The 24,138-nt window shown below is 36.6% G+C and overlaps 1 protein-coding gene across 1 annotated transcript; it reads left to right on the forward strand.

Annotated features, from left to right (window-relative positions):
- The first annotated feature begins 4,099 nt into the window (after positions 1–4,099).
- LOC106872188 (cryptochrome-1) lies at positions 4,100–22,164 on the forward strand. Its single transcript, XM_014919086.3, has 2 exons — positions 4,100–4,148; positions 16,550–22,164. Exon 2 carries the CDS (start codon positions 16,557–16,559, stop codon positions 18,186–18,188), a length of 1,632 nt encoding a protein of 543 aa, XP_014774572.1. The 5' UTR covers positions 4,100–4,148; positions 16,550–16,556; the 3' UTR covers positions 18,189–22,164.
- The last annotated feature ends 1,974 nt before the right edge of the window (positions 22,165–24,138 follow it).

The raw sequence follows: 24,138 nt of genomic DNA on the forward strand, positions 1-24,138 counted from the left end.
TATGTAATAACCAGTTCTAGATTCATTTCAAGGAAGTAACACTAACTAAATTTTTTCTTAATTATTTTCATTAGCCCTAGCATGATAAAAAGAAAATCAACTGTTTGGAATTTTTTCAATAGGAAAAACAAAGATGAAGCTCAATGCAACAAGTGTGATTAGATCATGAAGTCTTCTGGAGGATCTACTACGTCTCTGATCTTGCACTTGAAGAAAATTCATCAAATCGACATAAATCAAGATGAAAACCAGCCTCCTGTGAAGATGACAAGAACAATAGAACACTTTTTAACAAAGAAATCAATGGAAAAAGTTTCAAAGTTAGCTGCTATGGATGGATTCTCTTTCAATTCAATCGCCAAAAGCGATTTTATATAGAGAAATATTCATAGTCAGAAAGGCAAATATGATAAATTACAACCAACATCTGCAAACGGAGTCAGGAATATGGTAATGAATTATTACATAACCAAGAAAGAAGAACTTATTCATTATTTCGAAAAAGAAGTAGCGCTGGGGATTCGCTACTCATTGACATTGGATGAATACACATCAATTCAAAATAAACGATATATGAACATAAATGTTCATGGGAAAGACTATCATTGGTCGTTGGGTCTTATTGAGATCCACGGCTCCCTTAATAGCAGGAGAACACTGAATGCATTGTGTTTTTTAAAAGATTATTTTCGAAGGAAAGTGAATCATCAAGCAAGTCAAGAAACTTGACTGATTCTCAAAGATACAACGACTTGGAAAAACGTTGCATTCCTGATTAAATAAATATAATACCATTATTTTTTGTTATTGTTTGTACATAGATACAGATACAGGCACCACCAACATATTTGTGGATATCAGTCAAACTGTTACTTTCTCTCTTTCTCTGTGTATGTATATAAACAAAATACAATATATGACAAACTTCTTCGTTACAGGGACACCGCTCTAAATCCACGAAAACCGGTTTTGAGAATTACTTGTACTTAAACTTGGTTTTGGGAATTATCGGTTTTGTGCGAGCCCTAGTGTAGACTTGGGGACTAGGAGAATGGTGGCACACACTCGAACTATGCCATTGGAAGTATTTACGCTCTTCTCTATATTTTATAGATTATTCTTTCTCTGCAAATTTAATGTCTTTCGCATTTGTATTATATTACATTTATTCTAGATTCAGTTTGTAGTTTCTTTTGAGTTTAGCACATGAAGGATCGTCCGACTAGTTCCACACTGGTACTGAAAACTATATACTGTTCAGTACTGAACTATACTTATATTGGATATATATTATGTTGTAGTGGTGAAAGTCAGCTGCAACAGTTAATGAAGGAAGGTTAAAATAATGAAGGTGCTTTGTTTAATTTAAATAATAATTTGAAGAATGTGTGGTGGCGAGCTGCCAGAAGCGTTAGCACACCGGGCGAAATGCTTACTGGTATTTCGTCTGCCGTTACGTTCTAAGTTCAAATTCCACTGAGGTCGACTTTACCTTTCATCCTTTCGGGGTCGATAAATTAAGTACCAGTTACGCACTGGCGTCGATGTAATCGACTTAATCCGTTTGTCTGTCCTTGTTTAGCCTCTTGTGGGCAATAAAGAAATAGGAATCATTAGCACGCCGGGCGGAATGCTTAGCGACATTTCGTCCGTCTTTACGTTCTGAGTTCAAATTCCGCTGGGGGATTGATTTTTGCCTTTCATCTGTTCGGGATTGATAATATAAGTACCAGTTGAACACTGGGTTGATGTAGTCGACTTGCCCCTTCCTCGAAATTACTCTGAACCAAAATTTGAAACTAATTTAAAGAATGTGTGTTTGTGTGTGGACAAAAATATTTCTTAACGAAGTTTCAAAATGAAAATAGTTAATAATTAAAATATGCTAATTTTCTTGCTACTTGAGGACATGAAATGAGTCAAGACCTGTGAATGAACGAAAAGACTTAATAACGAAAAGTTTGTTTACTTAATTATTATGGCATTATAAGAGGATTTAACCGGACAATGTAGTTCTCGATAAACTAGAATAAGGCGGGGAGCTGGCTGAATCGTTAGCATGCCTAGCGATATTTCTTCCGACTTTGCCTTCTGAGTTCAAATTCTACCGAGGTCGATTTTGCTTTTCAACCTTTCGTGGGTCGATAAAATAAGTACCAGTTGCGGACTGGAGTCGATGTAATCGACTTGTCCCGCCCCCAAAACTTCAAGCATTGTGCCTATAGGGCTTTCCTATAAGTAGGTTATCTCCCTTGGCTAGGCGGCGCTCCGTGTAGATAATTAAACTTCCGGAGGCTAACCCACGCCATTGTTATTGTTTTACATCTTATCATGGGTATAAAGCAGCTTGATGATTCAGCTATCGAAGTACTTACTGTGCCTGAGTTACAGAAATATTTAAGATTATATGGACAGTATGTTACTGGAAGAAAGGCGGACTTGATTGAAAGGTATAAAAATTCTGTCGATATGTCAACAAAGTAAATTCATCGGACGATAAGTCTGAAGTATCGGACGATACTTCAGACAGGAATAAGCAGAAGTTTATATCTCCTCTCGGTGAAGTATTGCCTGATCTAAAGATCTTTGTAAGTTGCCGAATTTCACAGATAATGACATAATTACCTCGTGCTACGGATGAAAGCAAAGCAACAGTTAAGGAGTGGCATATTTTACCACGACAGACACGTACACAGCATCGAATACCACGATGTGAGTGAAAGCTGCTCTCACTGTATTGTCCGGTGTCTGGTAATCCCTTCGATACCGACATCAAACCAAAAAAAGAATCCTGACCACAGAGTGTGGGTAATTATGTCAAATGTTACTGGCAATGTGCATTCAGCTGATTGCAACTGTTAAAGCAAGTCACTGAGCATGCGTACATGTCATACGGGAGAGTTCCAATCAGGGGTGGATAACACCTTATAGGAAAGCCCTATAGCAGAAAAGAAAAGAAAAAAAAAACTTCGGTTAAAAAGGCGGGATGATCACGAGTGGAATGCTTTTGAATATACATCCTCGGGACTGTTCCACTGAACTAAAAAATATAAAAATATCTAAATTTCAATTCTTAACTCTCATAATCTTATGATTGTTGAATTCAATATACTGCGATATATTTATTCTTTAGTAAATATTATTATCTTTACACGAGTAGGCAATAACATTTTTGGCGCTCTCATCTTATACAATAAGTCTATTATCTTTTTATAAGCAACAGGATGTTTTGTACTCCTGGACACCTGAATCCAAGAATAACTATCTTTCTCGTTCCCAACTCTACTACATTTTCGTCTTTGAAAACCCCATGCCCCGTATCCTAAATTAATTTTCCTCTCCTTGAAAATCCCAGGTTTCAATGATGTCCCCAGTAACGAATAGGAAGCTGCTACATTCTTTGATGATATTGTTCCAGCACGTTACGATCAACTCTATCACGTTTCTGTTGCTGCTATCACGTTGCTTGGCAGATGAAAACTTGATTGTTCACTGAAGCATTTAAAAGAAACCTAGCATGAGCGGAGCTGTTTCTATCAAACTCAAAATCTATTTGCAATGTTTTTTTTTTAATATTTACACTTATATTATAACCAGTATATATTACATAATTGCTTAGTAGCATCTATGTAATCACAGTGTTAATGGTTTCCAATATTCGCGGCAAAACATCTTACATATAAATAAGTAGATAAGTTGAAGTAAAAAAAGAAACTAACATAAAATAAATAAAAGATATAAATCTAGATAAAAACTAACAAAATGCAATAGCATAAAAACGTAAAATGTATGAAATAAGTAAAAATAAAATATATAAAGAAACTCAATAAAATTAAATTCAATTTAAATTTAAATAAAATAAAAATAAAATAAATACAATAAATAGAAAAATAAATAACAAATAAAAGCAATTAGATTAAAAAAAACATAAAGGAAAGAAAATAAATAAAAATTCAGTAAAATAAAATGATAAAAATAAAATAAAAAATTCCAATCAAAGCAAATCGAAACATGCGAAGGGCAATGACATTCAAAGTAATATAGGGAAGTTATCTCCCTTGAATTTATTGTTGTTATATTCGTCCTCACGTTGCATGACAGATGATCAGGGAAACCTGTCAGGTAATCAGCTAAATTAGCGCATTACCGTAAGTCAAATTATTTCTTTTATACTAATTATCTGTTTGCTTTCTAATATATATATATATATAAAATGTCTACGTTTTGAAGAATTTAAATGTCGTTGTCAAAAATATTATTTACAAGCCGCTTTGTTTTTATTAGAATATTATTTTTTAAAAACTCACACCTCCTTACGTATATATATTTTGTTAGACTGAGACTTACTAGTTTTGGTTTATATAAACCTCTATTATATTCAGAAATCGTGAATCTAGTCTAACTCGTTCGTTTATTAAATGTAGTTGTTTTATTAGTGGTTATCCTTACTTATCTAAAAGCCGTATATATATATATATATATATATATATATATTTTCCTAGTTATCAACTTTCAAAACATTTGCCATTTTATGATTTAATTGTTTCATTTAAACGATAAAACAGTCATATTGAGAACAGTGGTTAAGGAAACGATCTTACTCTAACGCTATTACGAATATTGAATTTACAAAATATGTATTTGAATCTCTGTTTACGCAAGAAGAAGTAGACGATAATGAAGTTTTTTAATACCTTGTAGCGTGTGTATGTATTATATATATTTTCCATAACGGAAAGATACGCACACACACACACATTTAAATCCAAATTAGATATGATGTTATGGTCAGAGTCTGTTGTAATTGTTTAACCCCAAGTTAGCGGTGATCAAACATTCCAGCGGTGACTATACATCATTTTAAGAGTTTACGAGATTACATTATATTATGTGTCTTTCCTTTGTTTTTCTTAAGACGGCAGCAGATTTCTTATGAGATCGATTTGGCTGCTGTTTCTAACAGCTCGATCGCCACCCCCGCCTGCTTTCCTTGACTTGTTGAATACCTCCAACTCACGTGTTGAATGAATATGTGCGATCCGCTGATTCAAGGTTCCAAAATACATTGTGCATGTGTTTGTTTATATGAAGGAAGGTGTAATAAGTCTGTTAGTTCAATGTTTGGCGGAGTTTGGGAATAGCTGTACTTCGAAATCCCATACCTCATTGAAGTATGGGATTTTTCCTTCCATCGTTTTTCTTGGAGTGGGAATGCCATCTTCGTTTTCAAATATATAACTATATAACTTTGTTTTGATTTCATTATAAACCCCTCTGTTATATGTGCCTAAAACCAAAGATCGATAAAATATCTTTTCCCCCAAATTTCTTTTCTCTACATTTTTGCCCGTCTCTTCCATACTCTTCTATTCCCATAAGGTGTGAGTGGACTCCGAGAGACAATTATTCCTAAATTCCTCCTAGTTTTCCTTTTAAACTACCAAAAAGGGCCCTCATCGTACGTAATTTGACATCTAGATTTTATATGATTATGATTCCGTATATTTCGATATTCAGGGCCGACACATTTGGTGGTACCGTAAGCATTAGTTAATCCCTAATAGTGCTGTTAATTTCCGTGTTTTAGCATTCTATGATTATTTCTCATGTTCAAAGAATGGACATCAGTTACCAAAGATACATACATGCATATTGTATTTTATATGTATGTGTGTGCGTGCCCCCATGCTAACATATTTACACATATATATATGTGTGTGCGCACTTACACACACGTCTGTGTGTGTGTGTATTGTTTGCTTTTTACTTGCTTCACAAATGTACTGCGACCGTGCTGGGGTCTCATCTTGGAGGATTTAGTCGAAGAGATCGCCCCCCCCCCCGCCATTTCTAGTGCTTCTTTTATTAAACCGAGCACTTAATCCATTTGCTTCTTTTGTCGAACCGCTAAATTACGGGGACGTAAATAAACCAACACCAATTGTCAAGCGGTAGGACTGAAACCCAAGGCCATGTCGTTGGGAAGCAAACTTCTCAACCACACAGCCACGCCTGCACCTATTTTTAACGGAAACCCTCTTTGAGGATCGAATTCACGGCCCCTGGTTTACAAGGCCAGTATATAAATGAACCGGTATGTTTCATGTAAATATTTTCGGTCTCCAAAGGTATTTAGCTTGTCAGTTTACTTCCTACTTTCAGAAAGAATTCCAAATACAAATAACAAAATACACACGCTATGAAAACAAATTTCAGGTTTGCAGAGAATCCCCTTGTTTATTGTCCCTGTACTGGTGACTCCATATAAAGTTATGTTTACTATCACTGACACATTCTCATCCTTTCTGTCTGCCCGTCGCTTTCTCGGGATATTTTTTAAAACGGGGGCCACATTTTTCATTAACGAAACACTTTGAAACTTGGAACACTGGTAGAATGTGTCATATAAAACATCTTTTTCTCTTAGTCTTCTTTAAAAAAAAAAGAAATCCCTAAGTTATTCCATGTTAAAGTTGTCGTATTTCTGTAATTTCAACCAATCACTGACGTCCATTCAGCCCATATACATTAAGTGATAGGGTTAGGGTAAAACAGCAAATTTAAAAAGAAAAAAGCAAATAAAACGAAGAAAAAAAAAGAAAATGAAAAAAGCAAATTTAAAATGAAAAAAGCAAATAAAACGAAGCTATGGCTTAATCAGCCAAAGGAGTAAATGTAAACAACTGAATACTTGTCAGTGATTGGTTGAAATTATCGAAATAAGACAATTTTTTACATGAAATAAACTCGAATACAGAAATATTTTTCTGTTCTATAACACAAAATAGATAAGTATACGAAGTTTGAAAGTCTTTCGGTACCAAAAACACTACGTAAAACATTAATGAAAAATGTGGCCCCCGTTTTAAAAAAGATCCCTTTCTCGTTCTCTCTCTCTCGTTTTCTCTCACTCTCTTTCTCCCTCTCCTTCTCCCAAATTACACTTTTTATCACTATTTGTATCTCTATCTACTCGACTGGCTTCTTGTCTGTCCATATCTATCTTGTTTTGCTATCTATCTATCTATCCAACAATCTATATTTCTGTGTCTCTTTATCTATATGTCTACGTATCTCTCTATCTAATCTATTTATCTATCCACCTACCCACCCTCTCTATACGCTTCCATCAAGCCAGCCATCTGCAGCCTTTTTTTTTTGTTTTGTTTTGCGGACTATTCTAGATCCAAACAGCATGATTGTGAATCAGTAGATAAACCATAGTATTAGGCAGTGAATTTTGCAAATCAATCATTTGCTTCTCTTTAGGATTCAGTTTAGAATATTAGTTTAAGGTCCCCATTAACCCTTTGGAAACCAGCCTGGTTCTATGACATAAACTTTGTTTTAAAGTAAACTATATTAAAATCTTTTATCAAAATTTCATGTTAATTTTTTTCCAGACACCAGCTATTTTACTAAATTCTTCATTATTTTCTAAATTAACTGTAAGAAAGGCATTGTATTTCAACAGAAATTTGATAACAAAATTGGGTCTTATCAATTTACTAGCTGGCCCTGTGCTGTCAAAAATGACAGCTAATTGTAGTATTTTATATATAAATATGGATGGTAAATCAAATTAATACACTTGTCAATGTTATCTTGTGGAGATGTGACATTGACCATCGTTTGTTACTGAAAGAACGCTGATTCACACACAAACATTCAAATACTTCCCCTGTACACCCACACTGAAACACTGATTTTTCTTGAATGTTCATCGCACTTCCATTGCACGCACACACAAACACACCTCTCTTCTACATACGCGCACACATACTCACACAGAGTTGAAACTCTCCCACTACCAAGTTAGCCATCACCCCTTCCTTCTTTATCCATCTATCACCCTTTCCTTTCTCATTCATGTGACGGAGAAAAACAGAGTATTATTATAGTAGATTATTTCTTAACTCTTAAAGAGGAAGAATTCTAAACTTTCTGATCTGGTTTTGTCAATGTTATATTTGTAGAAAAGACATTCGAGCGAGGTCGTTGCCAGTGCCGTTGGACTGGCTCCTGTGCAGGTGGCACATAAAATATCATTTTGAGCATGGCCATTGCCAGTACCGCCTGGCACGTGAAAGCACTCACTACACTCTCAGAGCGGTTGGCGTTAGGAAGGGCATCCAGCTGTAGAAACTCTGCCAAATCAGATTGGAGCCTGGCGTAGCCATCTGGTTCGCCAGTCCTCAGCCAAATCGTCCAACCCATGCTAGCATGGAAAGCAGACGTTAAACGATGATGATATATATATATATATAGCTGTCTGGATGTTTTGCGTTCTTGTCCCATTTTTTGTATTCCTTTATATATATACGTGTGTGTGTGTGTATTATCATCATTTAATGTCTGCCTTCCATGCTGGCATGGGTGGAACAGTTTGACAGCAGCCGGTCAGGCATAAACCTGCAACAGACTTTTGCGATTGTTTTGGCAGGATTTTTACAGCTGGATGCTCTTCCTGACACCAACCACCCAACAGAGTGAACTTAGTGCTTTCTATGTGGCACAAGCACAGGCGAGGTCAGTTTTGGCAAGGTTTTTACAACTGGATGCCCTTCCAAATGCCAACCACTTTACAGTGTGGACTGGATGCTTTTTATGTGGCACCTGCACTGACAGGGTCACCAAGTAACCTGCAAGACAAAGATCTCTTGAGAGAGGAAGGGGCATTGGAGGTGGTGATCTTGTGTCAGATGATGAAAAGTTATAGTGAGACAGAGAGACAGAAACAGGTGTCTTGCTGTAGAGGAGTTACAAGGTTACCTGGCCGGAGAGAGAGAGAAGGAAGGAATGAGGACAGAAACAAGGTGTACTGCCGCGAAGGAGATACATGGTTATTCAACCTGAGGGAAGTGCAGGAGAAGGAGAGAGAGAGAGAGAGAGAGAGAGAGAGTTGGAGACATTAGGATAGAGATGGTGGCAAAGTGCCAGGCACATTCACAAGGGGCGGGGATCAGGATATAAATGGGATGGTTGAGTAAAACCAGAGAGAGATATAGATGGTGGCAAGTGCCAGGGCACACCCTTGAGATTTTAAGGCCATAATATAAGTGGCAGGATTGCCAAAGAAGTGTGATTAGAGAGTGGGGAGAGGAAGTGAGTGGTAAAAACCTGGGTATATAAAGTGGGGTGGGGGATACTGGGTAGCAATGATACAGAGAAACAGGGCTCCGTGAGGACAGGATTGGGGAGTGAGAGATAGACATAGGGCATGAAGGAGGAAATGTGAGGAAGAGAAGAGATATAGATTGGTTTGTTGGGGAAGAGTGTGTGAAAAGTTTTCTTGTTATGTGTGGGTGGAACACACAGGTCAGGGGCTACCTGATAGCAATGATACAATGAGACAGGGCCAAGCGGACTGGATTCGGGAGTGGGAGGTAAGGATAGTGCATGAAGTAGAAATGTGAGGAAGAGAACAGATATGGGGATGTAGTTTGGTTTGTTGTGGTGGGGTGTGTGAAAAGTTTTCTTAGATGTGGATGGGACTCACAGCATTTCTAGACCTCAGTTTCGCTGATGTGGGTGGATCTTCTCAACAACCTCATATCACCAAACATCTTGGTCCATTGTTATTTCCTCTGTGAGGCCCAACATCCTGAGATCAGTCCTTAACACTTAATCCCATGTCTTTCTGGGTTTCTCTCTTCCAGTGGTCGGCACTTCTTTATAGTCCTTGTTCATGTGCATCACATGTCCAAACCATAGTCTTCTCTTGCATGCTGCATTTGATTCCTCTTATGCCCAACTTTTCTCTCAATATATTTGCATTTTGTCATACATGTGCACTGATGTTGCACATCCAACAGAACCTACTGCCTTCATTTCTCTCCAGTCAGTGTAATGTCTTCTGCATTCAGAGCCTATGGAGTACAGCCATTCGCACACAAGCATCATACAGTCTACCTTTCACTCTGAGAGAGGGTCCTTTTGTTGCCAACAGAGGTAGTAGCTCTCTGAACTTCCTCCACCCTATTGTTATTCTAGAAGCAATACTTTCAGAGCATCTGCCCCTATTGCTAATAAGCACAACATGTCCATAAAAGATTTTTATCTTGGATGAAAACCAGTCTTTTACCTGCTAATGTATATACATCAAGTATTATATACAGATAGCTTTTTAATCTAATACTGTTTCAACTGCATATGCTGTATTATGCATACATACACACATATATGATGAACATTTGTATGTGTGTCTATTTGTGTACATATATGTATGTATATTTGTGTACATATATGTATGTATATATGTATATATATATCTATGATGATGATATATAAGACCAAAAAGGACAATAAAAACCAACCAAGGCAGGATGAGTATCTCTAGTCATTTAGAATATTTAATTAAAGTGAATTTGAAATAATTAATTAATTAATCAACTAGTTATTTAATCAATTAATTATTGGATGTCTTACAGCTGTTTCTGAGATATCCCAAGTGATAGGTTAGCATCTTCATACACTGAGTATTCTGTCCTCAGAGACAAGGTGAGTATGTATGAAAGTTCTAGACAGGGAATTCACAGACAGAAATTGTAGCTTGCTGCATCCTTATATAACTGGTTACGTCTTCACACTTCACTTTTCCGTTGCCATAACACTTCCAGTAAATGGAATGGCATATGAAGTTACCATAAAGAGACATCTGTACGTCATTGGATTATAGGAGATAAGCACTTGTACAACATGAGTACCACTGTCTCCCTGATTAGTATCTAGTGACAGGCTGAAGGAAGATGATCAGTAATCATGTGAAACAGGTTTTTATCTATCTACACACACACACATCGCCATATTTCATTCCATAACAGCTACGTCTGAAGCTCGCAGGGTTACATAATCAGACTGTTACCTAACGCTCCATTGAACTCCTAGTGCAAAAATCAGTTGGTAAAATCAGCCATAATGGATAAATAATAATGTACATTTCAATTAATTAATATATATATATATATATATATCATTATCATCATCATCGTTTAATGTCCGCTTTCCATGCTAGCATGGGTTGGATGATTTAACTGAGGACTGGCAAGCCAGAAGACTGCACCAGGCTCCAATCTGGTCTGGCAGAGTTTCTACAGCTGGATGCCCTTCCTAACGCCAACCACTCCAAGAGTGTATTGGGTGCTTTTACGTGCCACCAGCACGAGGGCCAGTCACACGGTACTGGCAACATATATAATAAGTATGATGTTGCAAACAGAGAAAATAGAATTCAAAATATGAGCATATGAATATGTTTATTAATATTTAGCAGAAGTAACAGAGTAACCCGAGGTCTGAGAGTTTCATGCATTAAAACTCTTGGCACTTGAGTCACTCTGTTGCTACTGTGCATATACATTGTGTGTGTGTGTGTGTGTGAGAGAGACAGAGTGTGTGTATGTGAGAGAAAGAGAGTGTGTTTATGGGTGTGCGTGCATGCATGTGTGTGTGTGTGTCTTATTTACACATTTTGCCCTTAGTGACTTTCAGAGTTGAATTCCTTTCCATCCCTTCTTTTCCTTTCTGACATTTTTGGGTGCTTGTTTAAAGGAATCTCTCCAAAATTTCTGTGCTTGTCCCCCCCCCCCGTCTCTCTAACTCATATTTATTTATAGATTTTCTACATTTTGAATATTGCTGTAATTCCCTGCATTTTAACCCCAACCTGACCTCTGTTTGTTGACATCTTCCTAGTGTTTTGACAATCACCTTTCCAAACCAACAAAGAAACTGCTATTATTTGACTGGCTACAAATACCAGCCAAATCACCCACAAATCACACAATACAGTCCCAGACAAATAATTTAGTCTTTGATACAATATGTTAGGAAGGAAGGAAGAGTGAGTGAGCAAGTTCTTTCTTTCCTACCTTTCTTTATTTCCTTTCTTTCTTTCCTTCCTTTCTTTCTTTCTCTCTCTTTCTTTTTCTTTCTTTCCTTTCTTTCTTTCTCTCTCTCTTTCTTTCTTTCTCTCTCTCTTTCTTTCTTTCTCTCTCTCTTTCTTTCTTTCTCTCTCTTTCTCTTTCTTTCTTTCTCTCTTTCTTTCTTTCTTTCTCTCTCTTTCTCTTTCTTTCTTTCTCTCTCTCCCCCTCTCTCTTTCTTTCCTTCTCTCTCTCCCCTCTTTCTTTCCTTCCTTCCTTCTTTCCTTTCTTTCTCTCTTTCTTTCTCTCTCTCCCCCTCCCCCTCTCTCTTTCTTTCTTTCTCTCTCCCCCTCTCCTCCCCCTCTTTCTTTCCTTCTCTCTCCCCTCTTTCTTTCTTTCTTTCTTTCTTTCTTTCTTTCTTTCTTTCTTTCTTTCCTTCTTTCTTTCCTTCTTTCTTTCCTTCTCTCTTTCTTTCTTTCTCTCTCTCTCCCTCTCCTCCTCTCTCTTTCTTTCCTTCTCTCTCTCCCCTCTTTCTTTCCTTTCTTTCTTTCTCTCTTTCTTTCTTTCTTTCTTTCTTTCTTTCTTTCTTTCTTTCTTTCTTAGCCATTTTGAACAATTTAGAATCTTATTGGACGTCTGCATCTATTTTACCGATCCCAGAGAAACAAACAGTCAATCCATATATGCATGTATATATTTGCATGTAATGACAAATATCAAAGAATGGAGTTCGCAAATTATTTTCATGCTTAGCTTTTAATCATTTCATCCTTATGTATTGTGGCTTATCTTGTATTCTGTTGTAACCATGTCAGCAGCTATTGATTAATTTCCATCTGCTATGTAGGATTTCTTTTGAATTTTCAGATAGCAGATATCTGTAGAAGTGCTTCATGTGGTAAGCACTTCACTTGATCATCATCATCATCATTGTTTAACATCCGCTTTCCATGCTGGCATGGGTTGGACGATTTGACTGAGGACTGGCAAACCAGATGGCTGCACCAGGCTCCAATCTGATCTGGCAGAATTTCTACAGCTGGATGCCCTTCCTAACGCCAACCACTCCGAGAGTGTAGTGGGTGCTTTTACTTGCCACTGGCATGAGGGCCAGTCTGGCGGTACTGGCAATGGACACTCTCAAATGGTATTTTTACGTGCCACCTGCAGGGGAGTCAGTCCAGTGGCATTGACAACTACCTTGCTCGAATGTTTTGTTCACATTCCACCGGCACAAGTGCCAGTAAGGCGACGCTGGTAACGATCATGCTCAAATGGTGCTTTTTACGTGCCACTGGCATGGAAGTCAGGCTCGTTGACTGAACACTATTCAATTTTTTTTCTCCGTGTTTTTCTCCTTGTCTCCGTATTCTTTCTGTTGAAGAGCGTAGCTCGAAACGTCAAAGACTTTCCGTATTCCCGAGCGTCATACTAATATATACTTTTGTTATTTACACCACCTGTCCTCGTCTGTTGTTATTATTTGTATATTCCCCCATATATATATATATATATATATATATATATATATATATATATATGCTTTATCTTTTATGTGCTGCAGTCATTAGACTGTGAACATGCTGGGACATAATATATATTTATATATGCTTGTGTGTGTGCATATATATATATATATATATATATATATATATAATATATATATATATATATATATATATATATATATATAATATATTTATTGAAGAAATATCTCTTAACTTATTAATTATATATCAAAATCAAATCAAATCACAATCAAATGGAAATTGTAGTTGTGATCCCCGTGCCAGTGGCATGTAAAAAGCACCACCCAAATGTGGCCAGTGCCAGCATCACCATGACTGGCTTGCATGCTGGTGGCACGTAAGAAGCACCATCCGATTGTGGTTGATGCCAGCCCCCTCTGGCCCCTGTGCCAGTGGCACGTAAAAAAGCACCCACTACACTCTCAGAGTGGTTGGCGTTAGGAAGGGCATCCAGCTATAGAGACACTGCCAGATCAGACTGGAGCCTGGTGCAGCCTCCTTGCTTCACAGACCCCAGTCAAACTGTCCAACCCATGCCAGCATGGAAAACGGACGTTAAACGATGATGATGATATATATATATATATATATATATATATATATATATATATATATATATATATATAATTATATGTATTTCTTCTATCTTAATGAATAAAAATTCTTCGGATAGAATAAATGGGTTAATAGAAACCAATGTAGCAAAGAACACAAAATAACTGTGGTGTAGTTCCTGTTTTTGAGGTAGAAACTCCTTGAAATTTTGGGTATTTGAGTATATTTAAGAATTTAAGGAATGGAGAAAATGCATGTTGTAATTGCATACTTTATTCCTACATATGTTTCAAAGGATTACAACCTATGTGATCCATAGGGATCTGTGATTCCCTGAAGAGAAGGTTACAATTTTAACATCACAGATCCCTATGGATCACATAGGTTGTAATCCTTTGAAACATATGTAGGAATAAAGTATGCAATTATAACATGCGTTTTCTCCATTCCTTAAATTTATATATATATATATATATATATATATATATATCAATAGTACAAGCACTCAAGAAACCTTTTGAGGCTAACCTTCAACAGAAAGACTATATATAAGAAAACAACATGTGATTTAATGCAGGGAAATTCTAAACCATCTGCTACCAGCTAGCTTCTGCTTACATGCAACAACAATGATTCTCTGGAGCAAAAGGAGTGGCAAACCCAGAGTCTAGTACAGTGCGTGATCTGGGGACTGATATGAGAAACAAGACCCTGTTTCATGTGCATATCACCAAGATGATGGCAATGTGCAGGCAAATGGCTGGCTGGATTCTGAGAATTTTCAGAACAAGGGGCCAGGAAACTATGTGTATATATCATCATTATCATCCTTTAATGTCCATTTTCCATGCTGGCATGGGTTGGACAGTCTGACCAGAACTGGCAAGCAGGAGAGCTGCATCAGGTTCCAGTCTGATTTGGTTGGTTTCTATTGCTGGATGCCCTGCCTAATGCCAACCATTTTACAGTGTGTACTGGGTGCTTTTTATGTGGCACCAGCATAGGGCTCTTGTAGGCCAGTCCTCTTTATTAGGGGGTGTGGCATTAACAGTTCTGCTGTAGAGTACGGGTTCTCTTAAGTACAGCAAGGCAATAGATATCTCAGTCCTTTGATATCTCCTCTGCAAGGAGAATAATGTTCACAACTGCTAGGCAACCAGTGTTGGTGTGTTTACATCTCCATAACTTAGCAGTTCAGTAAAAGAAACTAATAGAATAAAAGCAAAACAAAACAAGTACTGGGGTTGAGTCATTCAGCTAAAAATTCTTCAAGATGGTGCCCCAGCATGGCCGCAGTCTAATAACTGAAACAAAAAAAAGATAAAACTCTGTTTTTTCTTTCTCTGGTCTCAAATGGGTTTGCCATGTCAGTTACAATAACATAGTTTCTTAGTATCTGTTGTCATTTTTGTTGTCGATGGTAATGGTAGCTTTAATACTTATCTTTTTCTTTACATTTCTGCTGCGAATAGACACACAATAAATGCAGAATTTTGTTTCACCATTCTAAAACAGAAATAGTCCAGATGATCATAAAATCGTCTACAATTGTTTAAATGATATTGCCTCGTTGATCACATGTAATTTTAGTAATATATGATATTAAAACGTTAATGAGAAATTCCCCGTGGTGTAAACAATCTGTCATGGTGTTGAAAGGGGATGATATAATGTGTGTGTGAAAGAGAGGGGGGAGGAGAAAGAAAGAGGGAGGGAGAGAAAGAGAGATTCACAGAATACTGCTAGCACGTGCACACTCACATATCTGTTTATGTATCTTCTAGCTTCTGTTAAAGGGCTGAGGAGATGATAAAAGTGCAATGTGTGTGTGTGTGAGGGGGAGAGAAAGAGGGAGAGTGGGAGAGAGATTCAAATGAAACCTGCTGGAGTGGGTGTGTGGTAAGTAGCTAGCTTACCAACCACATGGTTCCGGGTTCATTCCCACTGCGTGGCACCTTGGGCAAGTGTCTTCTACTATAGCCTTGGGTTGACCAAAGCCTTGTGAGTGGATTTGGTAGACGGAAACTGAAAGAAGCCCATCGTATATATGTATATATATGTATGTATATATATATATATATATATATATGTATGTGTGTGTATATGTTTGTGTGTCTGTTTGCCCCCCCCCCCCCCCCAACATCGCTTGACAACCGATGTTGGTGTGTTTACGTCTCCGTAACTTAGCGGTTCGGCAAAAGAGACCGATAGAATAAGTACTAGGCTTCCAAAAAGAATAAGTCTCGGGTCGATTTGCTCGACTAAAGGCGGTGCTCCAGCATGGCCGCAGTCAAATGACTGAAACAAGTAAAAGAGTAGAGTACATACAAAGACTCTCACATCACTTTTTTTACTATCTTCTATTATATTAGTGTTAAGAGGTGATAAAAGCACGTGTGTGTGTGTGTGAGTGAGAGAGAGAGAGAGAGAGAGAGACACTCATATAAATGCTTCTGGCATATACTCACACGCATATGAATGTTATTGATGCACATACACACATGCAGACAACATTTGTTTAAACAATAGAAATATCCACAGAATCATTTAGTTTAATTTTCAAGTTGTTTTTATTCAGTATGTTTATTTGTTTTTATATTTCAGATCAATAATGTCAGTGAAGGATTGCAATGGCGTGATGAAACACGAGAAGAAAAAAAAGATAGCTGTTCACTGGTTCCGGCATGGACAACGTCTTCATGATAATCCTGCTCTTGTGAATGCCCTGAAAGACTGTGATGAATTCTACCCAGTCTTTATCTTCGATGGAGAAGTTGCTGGTACAAAACTGTGTGGTTTTAATAGATGGCGATTTCTATTAGAAAATCTGAAAGATCTGGATGAATCATTTGCTGAATATGGTGGGAGGTTGTATACTTTCCAAGGCAAACCTGTTGAAGTTTTTAAGAATCTTCAGAAAGAATGGGGTATTACTCACATCACTGCTGAAATTGATCCTGAACCAATATGGCAGGAAAGGGATGATGCAGTGAAAGAATTTTGTCAGAAATCAGGTATCGAGTGTGATTTTTTCACTTCTCATACTCTGTGGGATCCAAAACTTTTACTGAAAAAGAATGGAGGGACACCTCCACTGACCTTTGAATTATTTCAGCTTGTTACTTCTTCTCTTGGACCACCTCTTCGCCCACTTGATACCCCAACTTTTGAGGGAGTTAAAATGCCACTACCTGAAAACCATGAGAAATTTGCTGTACCAACATTAAAATCACTTGGTATTGATCCTGAGTTTGAAGAACAGAAAAGCCCCATCAACGTTTTTATTGGTGGTGAAAAACGTGCTCTTGTACTACTTAAAGCACGTTTAGAAAAAGAAGCCCAAAGTTTCCGCCATGGCCAATGCTTGCCAAACCATCAAGAGCAACCGGAACTGCTGGCCAGAGCTGTCAGTTTAAGTCCTTATCTCCGCTTTGGTTGTGTCTCAATCCGTAAAACTTATTGGGATATATGTGATACTTATAAAAGGATCAAGAAGGTTGAGGCTCCAAATGAGATTGTTTGCCAACTTTATTGGAGAGAGTATTTCTATATTATGTCTATTGATAACATCAATTTTGATAAAATTGAGAACAACCCTTATTGTCTGAAAATCAACTGGCAATATAATGAGGAGTTTTTGAAGAAATGGGAAATGGGACAAACTGGTTACCCATGGATTGATGCAATCATGAATCAGTTACGCTTTGAAGGCTGGAATCATCATGTTGGTCGTCATGCAGTGTCTTGTTTCTTGACAAGAGGTGATCTTTGGGTGAGTTGGGAAGATGGTTTAAAACTTTTTCTGAAATATCAGTTGGATGCAGATTGGTCAGTTTGTGCTGGAAATTGGATGTGGGTGTCCAGTTCAGCTTTTGAGAAAGCTCTTCAGTGTCCTACCTGCTACTCTCCTGTTGTGTATGGTATGCGGATGGACAGAAATGGAGATTTTGTGAAAACCTACGTTCCCGTCTTAAAAGACATGCCACTTAAATATTTATTCTGTCCATGGAAAGCACCTTTGGAAATTCAAGAGAAAGCTAATTGTATTATTGGCAAAGATTACCCTGAACCAATCGTTATGCATCGTGATGCCTCCAAACAAAACATGACCAAGATGTATAAAGTAAAGGAACATTTGTTACACCAAGACGTACCTCATTGTGGTCCAACCAATGAAACAGAAGTTTGGAAATTTGCCTGGCTCCCACCAATTGAACACCACGATCTGGCTCACAATATTTAGTCATATTTTTGTAACGACTTCAAGTGATTTTATTAAACTGTGTTGTTACTGTTAGTTTCTCGATTATAATCTGTAGTAAAATAAACATTAGTGGCCAAGACAGCACTAATAGATTTGTCAGAATGAAAGTAACTATGCACTTATTCTTTTCTAAAACAATTTGTTTTCTTGTTGATTGGTTAAATACAAGTGTTTGTTATATTTGTTTAATATTCTAGTTATAATCATCTTGTGTATATTATTGGGTGGGGGGAAAAAAAAAAAAGACCCATTTCACTCTCTAATGAAGGGCTTTACTTGGAACAATGTTCTCATATCACCACAACATATAAATTTAATTTTATTATGTTGACTTAAGATTTATATCTTAGACATTTGTTATGTATTGTAAAATATTGTAAAGTAGCTTACTGAGAAAAAGCATTGGCAGAAAGAATTTGTAATTGCTTCTTGTCACTAGTTTGAGATTTCTTAACATGAAAGGTTTTGAGACACAATGCATAGTCACAGCCTGTGTCAATTCATGCAATTCATGCAACTCCTGCAGCTTATGTGTAGCCCATGCTAATTGTATGCTAAAGAAGGGCTAAAAACCTATAATGTATGTTGGACCATTCGACTGTCTAAGTTTTCAATTGGCTACTGAATAGCATCAGGTTATTTAAGTAGAACTGACTGGAGATATTAATAATGAAAAATAAAATATTTTAAAATTCATTTTTACAACTGATCACTTATTTGATTTAGATACCTTCATAAATTGTTAGCACAGATATTTTACCCATGGATTCTTGAGACAGCAAACTGGCAGGGTCATTAAAGCATTAGCTGAAATACCTTGTGTTAGTTTTTCTGGCTCTTTTCCTTCTAAGTTCAAATCAGTCCTGCCTCAGCTACATTGGGTGGCAGATAGATAAACTCATATTTTGGTGAGTAGTCTACTTGCTCTCCTGCACCATTTCTTAATCATTAGGACATTAAAAACAAAATCTAATTTTTATCCTCCATAAAATTTCTTTCATTAGATTTCAGACAATAATTTTAATATTTTTCCCCATTCTCACCAGTTTAAGGTTGCTGTTTGTAGTTTAGTGGTTAGATAATTTTATTTGTTATTTCCATATGATTTTTACAAAAGACATGATCTGTGTCAGACAACACGCTATAGTCTTGCAAGGCAAAAAAGAAAAAATAAACAAGTAGTTATTTAGCTGCACAATGCTTTCACATTCTTTTAGTTCATTTCCTCATTCTCATAAGAAATGTTATGTTCATTGTTGTGATTTTGTTCTTTATTTAGTATAAAAAATAATGGTAGGATTGTTTCTGAAAGAAATTACAAGTTAAGAGAATAATTTGTGTTCAAAACACTGGCAGTTTGTAAACCAGTTACCATCAGTCATATAGAAAAACACTAGCATTATTGCACATATTTCCAACTATTCTCATTTTGCACAGAAATTATAGAGTATTATTTTAAATATGCTAATTTTCATGCTTATTCTTCATTTCTTTGGCAAATTACGGTGAGTGTATGCTTTGTTGAGGAGGTATGATAATACTAAAACATACCTGAAGTTGTGTCTCATATTTGTCAAAATTATTAAAATGATATTAATCATTGAGCTAATATTGTTTTTTTCTCGCTGCCTATTTATTTCTAATTAGCTTTCTGGTACTCATTTCATTAAACACTTCAACACTAATTTAATTCTGTTTTAAATTTATCACCAAAGTATGCTAATCAGAGTGCCAGTTTAAAGTCATTGTATGTTCCTAGAAACCAGTCATCACTTTCTATATACTTTTGGCATTTAAACTACTGCATTGCTTTTCTTGCTCTGTTACCAGTAATCGGAAAAGCTTTCTGCATTACCCAGTGTCAAGATACAAAATATTGGCTCTTAATTTTAGTGGAGGCCAATCCTTTATGCACTTGTAATGCATTTCTTGTATAAAGCTATAAGAGTTATGTTATCTGATGTCTCCAACACTCTCTCCTCTCCTTTTATCTCATAATGATGAGTACACAGCTCTATCATTATGGTATTGAGTAAATGAGGGAGACTGTTCTCATGGATGTCAGTCTGTCATGGGTCACATTTTTAGAATATACACAGCTAAGGGGACTGAGGTCCAGAGGCATAAATGATCAGATTTAAACTAAAACTCCATGATCTAATCGTCAAAAAACTTTATTCACTTGGAATAATCATATTAATCATCTCATAAGATCCTAATTTATATTTTGCTACATCATTAGAACATGTGATATGCTCTGGTAGTAGTTATTGTAAGGGAGGTCATCACTTTTAGATTAATCATGATGAGGTTAGAAGTTTGAAATTTAAATTGAAAAGTAATGAAGAAGCAGAGTATACATATTTAATTTTTTCTCTCTCGTTACATTAATCTTAAATATTCTAATCATAGGTAGCCATGTATAGTGCCATTTCATCCTTATTTGAAATCATCAGCATGACATAACTCAATTACACTACATTAGGCTTTACATCAAAATTCAATATGACTGAAATTTTGAAAACATTTTTTTCCTGTTAATTATATACTACTACTACTACTACTACTACTACTATTACTAATAATAATAATAATAATAATAATAATAGTAATAATAATGATGATGATAATAATGATAATTGAGATATTTCTAACAATGGTCATTAAGAGAGAAAAAAAAAGAATCAAATTGAAATTGAATTTAATGATAATTTGATGCTATAACATGAATTTATACTAATTAGGCACTATTAATTAAACAAGTTGATTTTATCAGTTTGGATTTTTTTTTTTTTTTTCAGTTTTTAGTTTTTACCTATTTTTGGTTAGCATGGTAACATAAATTCCCATACTTTCATTAAACTACCAGATTAATTACTTTTTCAGTTGGATGTGTGTCTTTACTGGGCTGGGAGTCTCTTATATATTCCCAGATAAAGCAGATCAAGTTCAAAATGAATGCATGGAAGAGAATATATTCATTTTAAAGTGGTTTCTAGTCGTATTTTATGGATATTTAAAGAATTTTTTAAACCTCACTTTATTTAGTTTTTCAGTAGCTTTTAGTGTTTTCTAGTGTTTTTATATTTTCATTTATATCAGTTTGTTTGTATTGTTCATAAAGACATTGTATTTTCATTAAAGACTTCTTGGCCTGTGGTATTTTGTTATGCAACCATAATATACTATAAACTATGTTAAATGTTTAAATCAACACCACATTCTACTGTGTTAGCAGCGCTCTTTACATTATCCTGTTGAGGTTATTTCTACAGAAATAACCTTACAGATTTTTCCCCCTTCATCAGCACCCACCTAACCCACTCTTGTCTCCAAACACATTGATTATAAAGCCACCACATACAGCAAACCCTTAGAATATGGTATATACACTCATTACTCATTTTTGTCTTCAGTCTTATTGTTTGTTTGCATCTGACGTCTCGATATGAAACATTGTAGCAAAAAATCAGTCCTGGCTATAATTTCTGTACAAATAACCGTAACATGATAATGTAAAGAGCACTGCTAACACAGTAGAACGTAGTGTTGACTTATAAAAACATTTAACATACTTTAAGAGTATAATATGGTTGCATAATGAAATACCATGTGCCTACAAGTAATTAATGTTTACATGCCAGCTCCAGGAATACGTTTAATATGTAAATTGGTATATCCAATAACTTAACACCGCTGTATGCGGTTGCTATATAAGCAATGTGTTCAGAGGCAAGAGTGGGTTTGATGGGTGCTGATGAAGGGCAAAAACCCCCCGAAATATGGCATATACACTCATTACCCATTTTTGTCTTTGGTCTCATTGTTCATTTACATCTGACATCTCAATATGAAACATTGTAGCAAAAAATCTGTGCTGGCTATAGAAATAACCTTAACAAAATATTGTATTTTCATGATTAAACTCATTAAATATATGCACTTACATCTGTAATCTGTGTTTGTTCTTTACTAAATCTTTGTTTTATTTTTATTTTTCCCTGTTCTTTTTCTGTCTTGCAATTTATTTGGCAACTTCACTGTTGGTGGTGGCAACAAAAAAGCACAGTACACACTGTAAAGTGGTTAGCATTAGGAAGAGTATCCATCTGTAGAAACCATACCAAAGCCGATATTGGAGTTCGATGCAGTTCTGTGGATTGCCAGTTCCTGTCAAACTGTCCAACCCATGCCAGCATAGAAAACAGATGTTAAATGATAATGGTGATGATTAGTTCACAAATCACAGATCCATCATTTACTCTTAATCTCTTTTCAATGCATAACAAAGAACACAAAACAGACCAACATGAACATAGAAGGAACACAGTTTGTTGCTGCAACAACCATCTAGAGATATTTACACTACTGCAGAATACTACTTCAGTATTCCTGCAATACAACTACAGCACTATTCTAAAACCAATTATCTCAAACCAGACAACCACAGGAAACAAATACACTCAAAAAATAGCAGCAATATCAATAGTCTTGTTAGTTCCAAACATAGTGCTTGGGATTCACATCATTGATAAGAGTAGAAGAACCAGCAACAGTTGAACTCTGACTAAATCAATCCAGTTTGCTTTTGTTGTGACACCAGCCAGAAAGTAGAAGTGTAAAGAAATAATGGAGAGGACATTTCTGAAGTGTCTCAATGTACCTCATGAAATTAACCATAGCATTTAGATGTGCACTGTATGATGCTTACCTTGGCGGAAGCTTCATGTGTCTGAAACAATTGATCTATGGGTTGCACCTTGTTATTTAGCCAATATCCTGTGTGTTATAGAAGGCTGCGAGCTGTCAGCACGCTGGGCGAAACACTTAGAAGTATTTTGTCTGTTGTGGAGGCGCAATGGCCCAGTGGTTAGGGCAGTGGACTCGCGGTCATAGGATCGCGGTTTCAATTCCCAGACTGAGCGTTGTGAGTGTTTATTGAACGAAAACACCTAAAGCTCCAAGAGGCTCCGGCAGCGGATGGTGGCGAACCCTGCTGTACTCTTCCACCACAACTTTCTCTCACTCTTACTTCCTGTTTCTGTTGTGCCTGTAATGCAAAAGGGTCAGCCTTGTCACACTGTGTCATTGCTGAATATCCCCAAGAACTATGTTAAGGGTACACGTGTCTGTGGAGTGCTCAGCCACTTGCACGTTAATTTCATGAGCAGGCTGTTCTGTTGATCAGATCAACTGGAACCCTCGACGTCGTAAGCGACGGAGTGCCAACAACATGTTATAAGTCTAACCTAATTTGGAACACCACCACCACTGCCAACAACAACAGCAACAGCATCTGCAGATTATGTGTTGCAGTTAGTATATTTGTTGAATTTGTGTCATTTTTTTCTGCAGATTTTATGAGATATAAAAACTGAGTCCATGTTATTAACCAAAGATCAAAGAACCAGTTGTGTATAACTGAATGAACTGGTAAATCTGCCCGTCAGTATTCAGCCAGCAGCTCTCTGAATTTGTGGTAGAAATTTCTGTAGATGTCCAACACAATTATTTTTTTCTTTTCTTAAATAGTTTGGCCTAGTTGAAATATCTGTACCCATGGCCTCTGCAGGCCCTCCAACACCAGGGATACCGATACAGTTGATGTTCCTCATGAACAGCTGCATGTTAATAGTTTCAAAGGAAAACATTGGTTGGGAGGAAATTCCAGAAATATAGTATTTGATTGGCAACTCAATGAAGATGCTACTGTACCAGAGCACTGTTCTGCCAACAACAGTCTATGCAGAACAAACTAAGAAAATGACTGCCAAACCACTCAAAAGTTGAGTGCATTTCATAGACAGGCGTAGGAATGTCTGTGTGGTAAGTAGCTTGCTTACGAACCACATGGTTCCAGGTTCAGTCCCACTACGTGGCACCTCGGGCAAGTGTCTTCTACTATAGCCTCGGGCCAACCAAAGCCTTG

This window comes from Octopus bimaculoides, chromosome 4 (assembly GCF_046866305.1).
Source record: "Octopus bimaculoides isolate indiv1 chromosome 4, ASM4686630v1, whole genome shotgun sequence".
Classification (NCBI taxonomy): domain Eukaryota; kingdom Metazoa; phylum Mollusca; class Cephalopoda; order Octopoda; family Octopodidae; genus Octopus; species Octopus bimaculoides.

Coding starts and splice junctions, on each gene's coding strand:
- LOC106872188 (XM_014919086.3), top strand. CDS start 16,557: ATGTCAGTGAAGGATTGCAATGGCGTGATGAAACACGAGAAGAAAAAA.